A 13,749-nucleotide genomic window follows, 5' to 3' on the forward strand; every position below is an offset into this window, starting at 1 on the left:
CAATGAGCAAAGCCCATACCGCATAGTCAGCTATAAAAGGTCCCGAAATCACAAATGTAAAACAATTCAAACGAGAAAACTATTAATGTACAAAAAAAAATGAACGAAAATCATACTAAGACAGTTCAAGGGAAAAACAAATAAATAACAAAACTTGATTAAACTTCAGTATGGCTCGAAACATAGTAAGTAAGTAAGTAAATTTTATTTAAAGTCGGCATATATGTACACAATAACATAGAAAACATGAGCTCTAGTGAGCTCTTTATCCGACTATAAGCTATACTGAGCTTTTGGCCATCAAAAAAGAATATGTGTATAAACAAATGGATTTGGAGAACATCATAGCTTTTCACTAGCTAAATTTGTGTTATAAATCATAACATGTATTACAGTGTATATATACTATATTTAAATATCTATTGCTGAAAACTATAAGTTGACCTATAGATTTTCTTTGCTTTTTACTTTCATTTTGGTTGCTGTCTTTACATACATCCCTAATCTTATTTATATATACATGTGGTACTGAGTAATTGCCTTGGTTTTCTACACATTCTGTCTTACCAGGACCTTCTATAGCTTACTACACGGTTTTGGGTTTTCTCATCGTTAAAGGTACCAGGGCCTTCTATAGCTTACTTCACGGTTTTGGGTTTTCTCATCGTTAAAGGTACCAGGGCCTTCTATAGCTTACTACACGGTTTGGGGTTTTCTCATCGTTAAAGGTACCAGTGCCTTCTATAGCTTACTACACGGTTATGGGTTTTCTCATCGTTAAAGGTAAGCGATGTACAGTTGACGTTTAATTGTATTTGTCCTTCTGGCTTTATGGATGATTGTCTCATTGGCAACTAAACCACATCTCATTTTTTTTTATATGTATTTAAGGTTATTTCTAATACAATGTTAGACTCTAGACTTAAAAAAATGATCCGGAAACATTTAACTATGACCTTGACCTTAAACATAGTATAGGACTCTTCATCTCATAATTTATATGTGACCCATTCCCGGAAAGGTTGTAATCTGATATAAAGTATTTGATTTAGCCGGATTCCAAGATGACTGACGTTCAATAATCATAAAAGTAATATATAAAGATACAAAAAATAATAATAATATGTAGGTTTATTGCATGAATATTGGTGAATATTGTCCGGAATAGATTTTGTTTTATATTCGGCACGAGTTTACGAGTGCAATATTATATTAGAAGGGATACTATTCACCAATATTCAAGCAATTTCCCTTTAATTGTATAGCAAAGCTTGAAAATATGTTTAAAACATATTTTTGTCACTGACGACGGCTATCATTTGAAGCCATATCTGCACCAAGTGCAGTAACATAAATTATTATATGACTATACAATTTCTCTTTTCTCATTGGCTAAAAGCATAGGGAATCTTCTTTGAAAAAACATCATATTCACCGCTGGAAAAATCATGAGAGGTTAATATAATTTGGAACATCTATGTGTACTAAATAGTTATTTTCCTAGGCAATGTCAATGAAGTAGGTTTATGACGTCATACAAATTCTCGTTTTACTTCTCCTTTTTGGTGCTAAAAAAATTTGTAAATTTTATTGTAAACTATTATTTTAACTTAATTTAAAGTTAGCACTGCCAAAGCAGATAATATATAGTTAGTATCAAAACATGGAGAAGTTAGATATCTTTCGTCAAGAGCAAATACTAAGAGCAGATGGATAAAAAGTCATATAATAAAACAATTGTTGACTTTTGATGTCAGTTGATACAATGATATCAACCCCAGAGATATGTCATTTACCCTCGGCGGCCGTTGGCCCTAGTGGATATCATATCTCTGGTGTTTATATATCATTGTATCAACCTCATCAAAAGTCAATAATTGTAAAATATTGCGCAACAACTTTTCGTTACGCTCTGTGGGATATTTTACGTTGCTATACAATAATAGAATAATTATGATGAATTACAGAAACAAATAGTTATATCGTGGAATTTCTATATTTATGATATAATACATCAATGGTTTTAATGATAGACAAACCCTAAAATTCTCAAAATATTTTTGTATAATGATAACAAAGAACCCGCAAAAAAAACAAAAATAAAAAATGTGAAATGTATTGCCAAAATGTATCAACCAAATAATGATAAACAAATTCCTAATTACTGATTACCTTGCTATAGACAGCGTTTTGGTGGTTCTGGAGAAGAGGAACCTTAAGGGATCCTGTACTGGAAATCAACTATAAGTAACTATAAGTTAGTTAGTAACCTGCAGTACTGGTCATGTTATGTCTAATTAAATGTCAAAACGAAGACAAGCTCATATGGCCCGAGAACAGTTATTTCGTAGTGCTTTTTTTAGACAATGAATTCAAATTAAAAAAAATCGCACCTGCTCTATCTCAAAAAGATTTTTACAGTGTATTGTACTACTTTTGGGACAAATAATATTAAAGTTATAGAAAAGTCTACCAGCTCTAACTCAAAATATGGACAATTCTATGTTAACGGGGTCTATAATTCAGTTTGACAGCTTCAGACATACTATTTTTTTACCTTTTTTAACTGGACCGAATCACTACTTTAGATAAAAATTCAGCACCCAATTTTTTTTAACGTGTAATTTCATCCCTTACTTAATAGTTCATGCATAAAATATAAAGAAATACATTTGGAAAGTGTATGAAAAAAAATTGCAAGTTATACACTGTCCACACAAGGGACTATATTTGTAAAATCAAAGGACAATAATTGCGTCCTCGGACTATATACGATCCTAGGTTCTAAAAATTGTCGCCTTAGAAATTATCATCATATATTTATATGTACAATTATATTAGCGCTGTATTAATTAATTTTCTTCAATGCTTTTATTTTTCTTCCTTTTTGCAATTAATTGTTCTATGCTTCTAAAAATTACGTTTGAATCCATAATAATTATAAAACCAGCAATTACAACTAAAATAACAATACCTAAAGACCCTACCGCTTTAGCCGATGGTCTACTATCAACCGCACTTATTAACTTTCGCTTTGCCAATGACGTTGCTTTTGGATCTATTTTTATTTCTGAAATAATTTTTTCTATTTTCTCTTTGAGTTCTGCATCTGTCAGAACAAGATATCCCCCACTGTTACACGGACAATAACATGTATTGTTTGAATTAGAGGGTGAACTGGTAGACTCTGAAATAGAGTTTCCTGATGTTGACCCTAATTTTGTGGTTGTTGTAGCACTGTCTATAGTTGTTGGAACAGCTGTTGTGATTGTTTCCGTGGTTGTTGGAACAGCTGTTGTGATTGTTTCCGTGGTTGTTGGAACAGCTGTTGTAATTGTTTCCGTGGTTGTTGGAACAGCTGTTGTAATTGTTTCCGTGGTTGTTGGAACAGCTGTTGTAATTGTTTCCGTGGTTGTTGGAACAGCTGTTGTAATTGTTTCCGTGGTTGTTGGAACAGCTGTTGTAATTGTTTCCGTGGTTGTTGGAACAGTTGTAGTCATGGTTTCGGTGGTAGTGACAATTTCCGTTGTTGTTTCTTGTGTTGGATCAATACATTGTGTTCTGGGAATTGCTGCTGTGTGGTCCAAATCATGGCATGTCCAGTCTTGTGGAGGATCTGGACAATTTCCATTTGTTATGTCCGCTGTTTAAGTAATGTAAATAGTATTATTAATAATAAAAAAAATTAAAATAATTATTAAATCGATATCAATCCTCTGTTTTATGAGACTCCACAGACGGTGTCAGTCTTGGTGATTTTAATCTGCAAACAAATTATTTTATTCGACTGGTCAATAAATAATATTTTTAGGAGAGTCAGATATCAGCTTGGTTTATTTAATTTCAATACAGAAGTATACAAAAACGAACCTTTATCATTATTAAAGAATTGAATAATGAGAGTTGATATCAATCGATATTCAATTCTCGTGGTAGGTATAGTGTCCGGCTTGGATCGTGTTTTTTCGAGTATAAAATTGATGGGTTTTTTTTAGTGAATTTGATGCAATATATATACGGAAAGATGTGAAACCAAAACTTAATATATTTTCAATTTAGACTTGTTTATATTTTTTCGTTTGGGCTTGTATTATATTTGCCTTCGGGTTTATATGATCCGTTCATCCTATTTTGACTCTTTCAAAATTCAAGAGTCTATCCTAAATTGAGGTAAATTATATGGCCTTCCAAATACCTTTTCGATTCCTAACATCACTGAAGAGACATTAATTGTCGAAATCCGGATATGGTGTACAAAAACCTTTGCACCTTTTGTTTGCGGTATACCATCTTTTCCGCAAGTTTATTGTTTTCTGTTTAGTACTAAATTTATAATTGAGATCCATTTATTACATCGGTGATCCGTTTATTTGGCAATCGCCAATGGCAGTCAGCAGGGTTTAAGGACATCAGTTGTTCGACCTGCTAGTCAAATGCGTTTTGTTAAAATATACCTTTTCACTCATTTGATCTTTTGGAAAATGTTGTTTGTGCTTTATTTAGACCCCTCTACCAAGAAATTTGTTTTGCATGCACACGTATAAAAATTGCGGTTTTTATCCAACGCAATCATAGGATAGAACGTTGTTTTCAATTTAGACTTGTTTATATTTTTTCGTTTGGGCTTGTAATATATTTGCCTTCGGGTTTATATGATCCGTTCATCCTATTTTGACTCTTTCAAAATTCAAGAGTCTATCCTAAATTGAGGTAAATTATATGGCCTTCCAAATACCTTTTCGATTCCTAACATCACTGAAGAGACATTAATTGTCGAAATCCGGATATGGTGTACAAAAACCTTTGCACCTTTTGTTTGCGGTATACCATCTTTTCCGCAAGTTTATTGTTTTCTGTTTAGTACTAAATTTATAATTGAGATCCATTTATTACATCGGTGATCCGTTTATTTGGCAATCGCCAATGGCAGTCAGCAGGGTTTAAGGACATCAGTTGTTCGACCTGCTAGTCAAATGCGTTTTGTTAAAATAGACTTTTTCACTCATTTGATCTTTTGGAAAATGTTGTTTGTGCTTTATTTAGACCCCTCTACCAAGAAATTTGTTTTGCATGCACACGTATAAAAATTGCGGTTTTTATCCAACGCAATCATAGGATAGAACGTTGTTTTCAATTTAGACTTGTTTATATTTTTTCGTTTGGGCTTGTATTATATTTGCCTTCGGGTTTATATGATCCGTTCATCCTATTTTGACTCTTTCAAAATTCAAGAGTCTATCCTAAATTGAGGTAAATTATATGGCCTTCCAAATACCTTTTCGATTCCTAACATCACTGAAGAGACATTAATTGTCGAAATCCGGATATGGTGTACAAAAACCTTTGCACCTTTTGTTTGCGGTATACCATCTTTTCCGCAAGTTTATTGTTTTCTGTTTAGTACTAAATTTATAATTGAGATCCATTTATTACATCGGTGATCCGTTTATTTGGCAATCGCCAATGGCAGTCAGCAGGGTTTAAGGACATCAGTTGGTCGACCTGCTAGTCAAATGCGTTTTGTTAAAATATACTTTTTCACTCATTTGATCTTTTGGAAAATGTTGTTTGTGCTTTATTTAGACCCCTCTACCAAGAAATTTGTTTTGCATGCACACGTATAAAAATTGCGGTTTTTATCCAACGCAATCATAGGATAGAACGTTGTTTTCAATTTAGACTTGTTTATATTTTTTCGTTTGGGCTTGTATTATATTTGCCTTCGGGTTTATATGATCCGTTCATCCTATTTTGACTCTTTCAAAATTCAAGAGTCTATCCTAAATTGAGGTAAATTATATGGCCTTCCAAATACCTTTTCGATTCCTAACATCACTGAAGAGACATTAATTGTCGAAATCCGGATATGGTGTACAAAAACCTTTGCACCTTTTGTTTGCGGTATACCATCTTTTCCGCAAGTTTATTGTTTTCTGTTTAGTACTAAATTTATAATTGAGATCCATTTATTACATCGGTGATCCGTTTATTTGGCAATCGCCAATGGCAGTCAGCAGGGTTTAAGGACATCAGTTGTTCGACCTGCTAGTCAAATGCGTTTTGTTAAAATATACCTTTTCACTCATTTGATCTTTTGGAAAATGTTGTTTGTGCTTTATTTAGACCCCTCTACCAAGAAATTTGTTTTGCATGCACACGTATAAAAATTGCGGTTTTTATCCAACGCAATCATAGGATAGAACGTTGTTTTCAATTTAGACTTGTTTATATTTTTTCGTTTGGGCTTGTATTATATTTGCCTTCGGGTTTATATGATCCGTTCATCCTATTTTGACTCTTTCAAAATTCAAGAGTCTATCCTAAATTGAGGTAAATTATATGGCCTTCCAAATACCTTTTCGATTCCTAACATCACTGAAGAGACATTAATTGTCGAAATCCGGATATGGTGTACAAAAACCTTTGCACCTTTTGTTTGCGGTATACCATCTTTTCCGCAAGTTTATTGTTTTCTGTTTAGTACTAAATTTATAATTGAGATCCATTTATTACATCGGTGATCCGTTTATTTGGCAATCGCCAATGGCAGTCAGCAGGGTTTAAGGACATCAGTTGTTCGACCTGCTAGTCAAATGCGGTTTGTTAAAATATACTTTTTCACTCATTTGATCTTTTGGAAAATGTTGTTTGTGCTTTATTTAGACCCCTCTACCAAGAAATTTGTTTTGCATGCACACGTATAAAAATTGCGGTTTTTATCCAACGCAATCATAGGATAGAACGTTGTTTTCAATTTAGACTTGTTTATATTTTTTCGTTTGGGCTTGTATTATATTTGCCTTCGGGCTTATATGATCCGTTCATCCTATTTTGACTCTTTCAAAATTCAAGAGTCTATCCTAAATTGAGGTACATTATATGGCCTTCCAAATACCTTTTCGATTCCTAACATCACTGAAGAGACATTAATTGTCGAAATCCGGATATGGTGTACAAAAACCTTTGCACCTTTTGTTTGCGGTATACCATCTTTTCCGCAAGTTTATTGTTTTCTGTTTAGTACTAAATTTATAATTGAGATCCATTTATTACATCGGTGATCCGTTTATTTGGCAATCGCCAATGGCAGTCAGCAGGGTTTAAGGACATCAGTTGGTCGACCTGCTAGTCAAATGCGTTTTGTTAAAATATACTTTTTCACTCATTTGATCTTTTGGAAAATGTTGTTTGTGCTTTATTTAGACCCCTCTACCAAGAAATTTGTTTTGCATGCACACGTATAAAAATTGCGGTTTTTATCCAACGCAATCATAGGATAGAACGTTGTTTTCAATTTAGACTTGTTTATATTTTTTCGTTTGGACTTGTATTATATTTGCCTTCGGATTTATATGATCCGTTCATCCTATTTTGACTCTTTCAAAATTCAAGAGTCTATCCTAAATTGAGGTAAATTATATGGCCTTCCAAATACCTTTTCGATTCCTAACATCACTGAAGAGACATTAATTGTCGAAATCCGGATATGGTGTACAAAAACCTTTGCACCTTTTGTTTGCGGTATACCATCTTTTCCGCAAGTTTATTGTTTTCTGTTTAGTACTAAATTTATAATTGAGATCCATTTATTACATCGGTGATCCGTCTATTTGGCAATCGCCAATGGCAGTCAGCAGGGATTAAGGACATCAGTTGTTCGACCTGCTAGTCAAATGCGTTTTGTTAAAATAGACTTTTTCACTCATTTGATCTTTTGGAAAATGTTGTTTGTGCTTTATTTAGACCCCTCTACCAAGAAATTTGTTTTGCATGCACACGTATAAAAATTGCGGTTTTTATCCAACGCAATCATAGGATAGAACGTTGTTTTCAATTTAGACTTGTTTATATTTTTTCGTTTGGGCTTGTAATATATTTGCCTTCGGTTTTATATGATCCGTTCATCCTATTTTGACTCTTTCAAAATTCAAGAGTCTATCCTAAATTGAGGTAAATTATATGGCCTTCCAAATACCTTTTCGATTCCTAACATCACTGAAGAGACATTAATTGTCGAAATCCGGATATGGTGTACAAAAACCTTTGCACCTTTTGTTTGCGGTATACCATCTTTTCCGCAAGTTTATTGTTTTCTGTTTAGTACTAAATTTATAATTGAGATCCATTTATTACATCGGTGATCCGTTTATTTGGCAATCGCCAATGGCAGTCAGCAGGGTTTAAGGACATCAGTTGTTCGACCTGCTAGTCAAATGCGTTTTGTTAAAATAGACTTTTTCACTCATTTGATCTTTTGGAAAATGTTGTTTGTGCTTTATTTAGACCCCTCTACCAAGAAATTTTTTTGCATGCACACGTATTAAAATTGCGGTTTTTATCCAACGCAATCATAGGATAGAACGTTGTTTTCAATTTAGACTTGTTTATATTTTTTCGTTTGGGCTTGTATTATATTTGCCTTCGGGTTTATATGATCCGTTCATCCTATTTTGACTCTTTCAAAATTCAAGAGTCTATCCTAAATTGAGGTAAATTATATGGCCTTCCAAATACCTTTTCGATTCCTAACATCACTGAAGAGACATTAATTGTCGAAATCCGGATATGGTGTACAAAAACCTTTGCACCTTTTGTTTGCGGTATACCATCTTTTCCGCAAGTTTATTGTTTTCTGTTTAGTACTAAATTTATAATTGAGATCCATTTATTACATCGGTGATCCGTTTATTTGGCAATCGTTGTTCGACCTGCTAGTCAAATGCGTTTTGTTAAAATATACTTTTTCACTCATTTGATCTTTTGGAAAATGTTGTTTGTGCTTTATTTAGACCCCTCTACCAAGAAATTTGTTTTGCATGCACACGTATAAAAATTGCGGTTTTTAACCAACGCAATCATAGGATAGAACGTTGTTTTCAATTTAGACTTGTTTATATTTTTTAGTTTGGGCTTGTATTATATTTGCCTTCGGGTTTATATGATCCGTTCATCCTATTTTGACTCTTTCAAAATTCAAGAGTCTATCCTAAATTGAGGTAAATTATATGGCCTTCCAAATACCTTTTCGATTCCTAACATCACTGAAGAGACATTAATTGTCGAAATCCGGATATGGTGTACAAAAACCTTTGCACCTTTTGTTTGCGGTATACCATCTTTTCCGCAAGTTTATTGTTTTCTGTTTAGTACTAAATTTATAATTGAGATCCATTTATTACATCGGTGATCCGTTTATTTGGCAACCGCCAATGGCAGTCAGCAGGGTTTAAGGACATCAGTTGTTCGACCTGCTAGTCAAATGCGTTTTGTTAAAATATACTTTTTCACTCATTTGATCTTTTGGAAAATGTTGTTTGTGCTTTATTTAGACCCCTCTACCAAGAAATTTGTTTTGCATGCACACGTATAAAAATTGCGGTTTTTATCCAACGCAATCATAGGATAGAACGTTGTTTTCAATTTAGACTTGTTTATATTTTTTCGTTTAGGCTTGTATTATACTTGCCTTTGGGTTTATATGATCCGTTCATCCTATTTTGACTCTTTCAAAATTCAAGAGTCTATCCTAAATTGAGGTAAATTATATGGCCTTCCAAATACCTTTTCGATTCCTAACATCACTGAAGAGACATTAATTGTCGAAATCCGGATATGGTGTACAAAAACCTTTGCACCTTTTGTTTGCGGTATACCATCTTTTCCGCAAGTTTATTGTTTTCTGTTTAGTACTAAATTTATAATTGAGATCCATTTATTACATCGGTGATCCGTTTATTTGGCAATCGTTGTTCGACCTGCAAGTCAAATGCGTTTTGTTAAAATATACTTTTTCACTCATTTGATCTTTTGGAAAATGTTGTTTGTGCTTTATTTAGACCCCTCTACCAAGAAATTTGTTTTGCATGCACACGTATAAAAATTGCGGTTTTTATCCAACGCAATCATAGGATAGAACGTTGTTTTCAATTTAGACTTGTTTATATTTTTTAGTTTGGGCTTGTATTATATTTGCCTTCGGGTTTATATGATCCGTTCATCCTATTTTGACTCTTTCAAAATTCAAGAGTCTATCCTAAATTGAGGTAAATTATATGGCCTTCCAAATACCTTTTCGATTCCTAACATCACTGAAGAGACATTAATTGTCGAAATCCGGATATGGTGTACAAAAACCTTTGCACCTTTTGTTTGCGGTATACCATCTTTTCCGCAAGTTTATTGTTTTCTGTTTAGTACTAAATTTATAATTGAGATCCATTTATTACATCGGTGATCCGTTTATTTGGCAACCGCCAATGGCAGTCAGCAGGGTTTAAGGACATCAGTTGTTCGACCTGCTAGTCAAATGCGTTTTGTTAAAATATACTTTTTCACTCATTTGATCTTTTGGAAAATGTTGTTTGTGCTTTATTTAGACCCCTCTACCAAGAAATTTGTTTTGCATGCACACGTATAAAAATTGCGGTTTTTATCCAACGCAATCATAGGATAGAACGTTGTTTTCAATTTAGACTTGTTTATATTTTTTCGTTTAGGCTTGTATTATACTTGCCTTTGGGTTTATATGATCCGTTCATCCTATTTTGACTCTTTCAAAATTCAAGAGTCTATCCTAAATTGAGGTAAATTATATGGCCTTCCAAATACCTTTTCGATTCCTAACATCACTGAAGAGACATTAATTGTCGAAATCCGGATATGGTGTACAAAAACCTTTGCACCTTTTGTTTGCGGTATACCATCTTTTCCGCAAGTTTATTGTTTTCTGTTTAGTACTAAATTTATAATTGAGATCCATTTGTTACATCGGTGATCCGTTTATTTGGCAATCGCCAATGGCAGTCAGCAGGGTTTAAGGACATCAGTTGTTCGACCTGCTAGTCAAATGCGTTTTGTTAAAATATACGTTTTCACTCATTTGATCTTTTGGAAAATGTTGTTTGTGCTTTATTTAGACCCCTCTACCAAGAAATTTGTTTTGCATGCACACGTATAAAAATTGCGGTTTTTATCCAACGCAATCATAGGATAGAACGTTGTTTTCAATTTAGACTTGTTTATATTTTTTCGTTTGGGCTTGTATTATATTTGCCTTCGGGTTTATATGATCCGTTCATCCTATTTTGACTCTTTCAAAATTCAAGAGTCTATCCTAAATTGAGGTAAATTATATGGCCTTCCAAATACCTTTTCGATTCCTAACATCACTGAAGAGACATTAATTGTCGAAATCCGGATATGGTGTACAAAAACCTTTGCACCTTTTGTTTGCGGTATACCATCTTTTCCGCAAGTTTATTGTTTTCTGTTTAGTACTAAATTTATAATTGAGATCCATTTATTACATCGGTGATCCGTTTATTTGGCAATCGCCAATGGCAGTCAGCAGGGTTTAAGGACATCAGTTGTTCGACCTGCTAGTCAAATGCGTTTTGTTAAAATATACTTTGTCACTCATTTGATCTTTTGGAAAATGTTGTTTGTGCTTTATTTAGACCCCTCTACCAAGAAATTTGTTTTGCATGCACACGTATAAAAATTGCGGTTTTTATCCAACGCAATCATAGGATTGAACGTTGTTTTCAATTTAGACTTGTTTATATTTTTTCGTTTGGGCTTGTATTATATTTGCCTTCGGGTTTATATGATCCGTTCATCCTATTTTGACTCTTTCAAAATTCAAGAGTCTATCCTAAATTGAGGTAAATTATATGGCCTTCCAAATACCTTTTCGATTCCTAACATCACTGAAGAGACATTAATTGTCGAAATCCGGATATGGTGTACAAAAACCTTTGCACCTTTTGTTTGCGGTATACCATCTTTTCCGCAAGTTTATTGTTTTCTGTTTAGTACTAAATTTATAATTGAGATCCATTTATTACATCGGTGATCCGTTTATTTGGCAATCGCCAATGGCAGTCAGCAGGGTTTAAGGACATCAGTTGTTCGACCTGCTAGTCAAATGCGTTTTGTTAAAATATACTTTTTCACTCATTTGATCTTTTGGAAAATGTTGTTTGTGCTTTATTTAGACCCCTCTACCAAGAAATTTTTTTGCATGCACACGTATTAAAATTGCGGTTTTTATCCAACGCAATCATAGGATAGAACGTTGTTTTCAATTTAGACTTGTTTATATTTTTTCGTTTGGGCTTGTATTATATTTGCCTTCGGGTTTATATGATCCGTTCATCCTATTTTGACTCTTTCAAAATTCAAGAGTCTATCCTAAATTGAGGTAAATTATATGGCCTTCCAAATACCTTTTCGATTCCTAACATCACTGAAGAGACATTAATTGTCGAAATCCGGATATGGTGTACAAAAACCTTTGCACCTTTTGTTTGCGGTATACCATCTTTTCCGCAAGTTTATTGTTTTCTGTTTAGTACTAAATTTATAATTGAGATCCATTTATTACATCGGTGATCCGTTTATTTGGCAATAGTTGTTCGACCTGCTAGTCAAATGCGTTTTGTTAAAATATACTTTTTCACTCATTTGATCTTTTGGAAAATGTTGTTTGTGCTTTATTTAGACCCCTCTACCAAGAAATTTGTTTTGCATGCACACGTATAAAAATTGCGGTTTTTAACCAACGCAATCATAGGATAGAACGTTGTTTTCAATTTAGACTTGTTTATATTTTTTTAGTTTGGGCTTGTATTATATTTGCCTTCGGGTTTATATGATCCGTTCATCCTATTTTGACTCTTTCAAAATTCAAGAGTCTATCCTAAATTGAGGTAAATTATATGGCCTTCCAAATACCTTTTCGATTCCTAACATCACTGAAGAGACATTAATTGTCGAAATCCGGATATGGTGTACAAAAACCTTTGCACCTTTTGTTTGCGGTATACCATCTTTTCCGCAAGTTTATTGTTTTCTGTTTAGTACTAAATTTATAATTGAGATCCATTTATTACATCGGTGATCCGTTTATTTGGCAACCGCCAATGGCAGTCAGCAGGGTTTAAGGACATCAGTTGTTCGACCTGCTAGTCAAATGCGTTTTGTTAAAATAGACTTTTTCACTCATTTGATCTTTTGGAAAATGTTGTTTGTGCTTTATTTAGACCCCTCTACCAAGAAATTTGTTTTGCATGCACACGTATAAAAATTGCGGTTTTTATCCAACGCAATCATAGGATAGAACGTTGTTTTCAATTTAGACTTGTTTATATTTTTTCGTTTAGGCTTGTATTATACTTGCCTTTGGGTTTATATGATCCGTTCATCCTATTTTGACTCTTTCAAAATTCAAGAGTCTATCCTAAATTGAGGTAAATTATATGGCCTTCCAAATACCTTTTCGATTCCTAACATCACTGAAGAGACATTAATTGTCGAAATCCGGATATGGTGTACAAAAACCTTTGCACCTTTTGTTTGCGGTATACCATCTTTTCCGCAAGTTTATTGTTTTCTGTTTAGTACTAAATTTATAATTGAGATCCATTTGTTACATCGGTGATCCGTTTATTTGGCAATCGCCAATGGCAGTCAGCAGGGTTTAAGGACATCAGTTGTTCGACCTGCTAGTCAAATGCGTTTTGTTAAAATATACGTTTTCACTCATTTGATCTTTTGGAAAATGTTGTTTGTGCTTTATTTAGACCTCTCTACCAAGAAATTTGTTTTGCATGCACACGTATAAAAATTGCGGTTTTTATCCAACGCAATCATAGGATAGAACGTTGTTTTCAATTTAGACTTGTTTATATTTTTTCGTTTGGGCTTGTATTATATTTGCCTTCGGGTTTATATGATCCGTTCATCCTA

At 33.5% G+C, this 13,749-nt stretch overlaps 1 protein-coding gene across 1 annotated transcript in view; it reads right to left on the minus strand.

Annotated features, from left to right (window-relative positions):
• Window positions 1-2,799: 2,799 nt before the first annotated feature.
• The window catches only part of LOC127702855 (integumentary mucin C.1-like), a 45,259-nt gene continuing 34,309 nt past the window's right edge, over window positions 2,800-13,749 (minus strand). Inside the window, exon 2 of the mRNA XM_052207159.1 lies at window positions 2,800-3,643. Within this exon, the coding sequence (XP_052063119.1) occupies window positions 2,853-3,643 (791 nt within the window). The 3' untranslated portion in view covers window positions 2,800-2,852. The remainder of the gene's footprint in view (window positions 3,644-13,749) is intronic.

Source organism: Mytilus californianus, unplaced genomic scaffold, assembly GCF_021869535.1.
Source record: "Mytilus californianus isolate M0D057914Y unplaced genomic scaffold, xbMytCali1.0.p SCAF_5, whole genome shotgun sequence".
In the NCBI taxonomy this organism is placed as follows: Eukaryota; Metazoa; Mollusca; class Bivalvia; order Mytilida; family Mytilidae; genus Mytilus; species Mytilus californianus.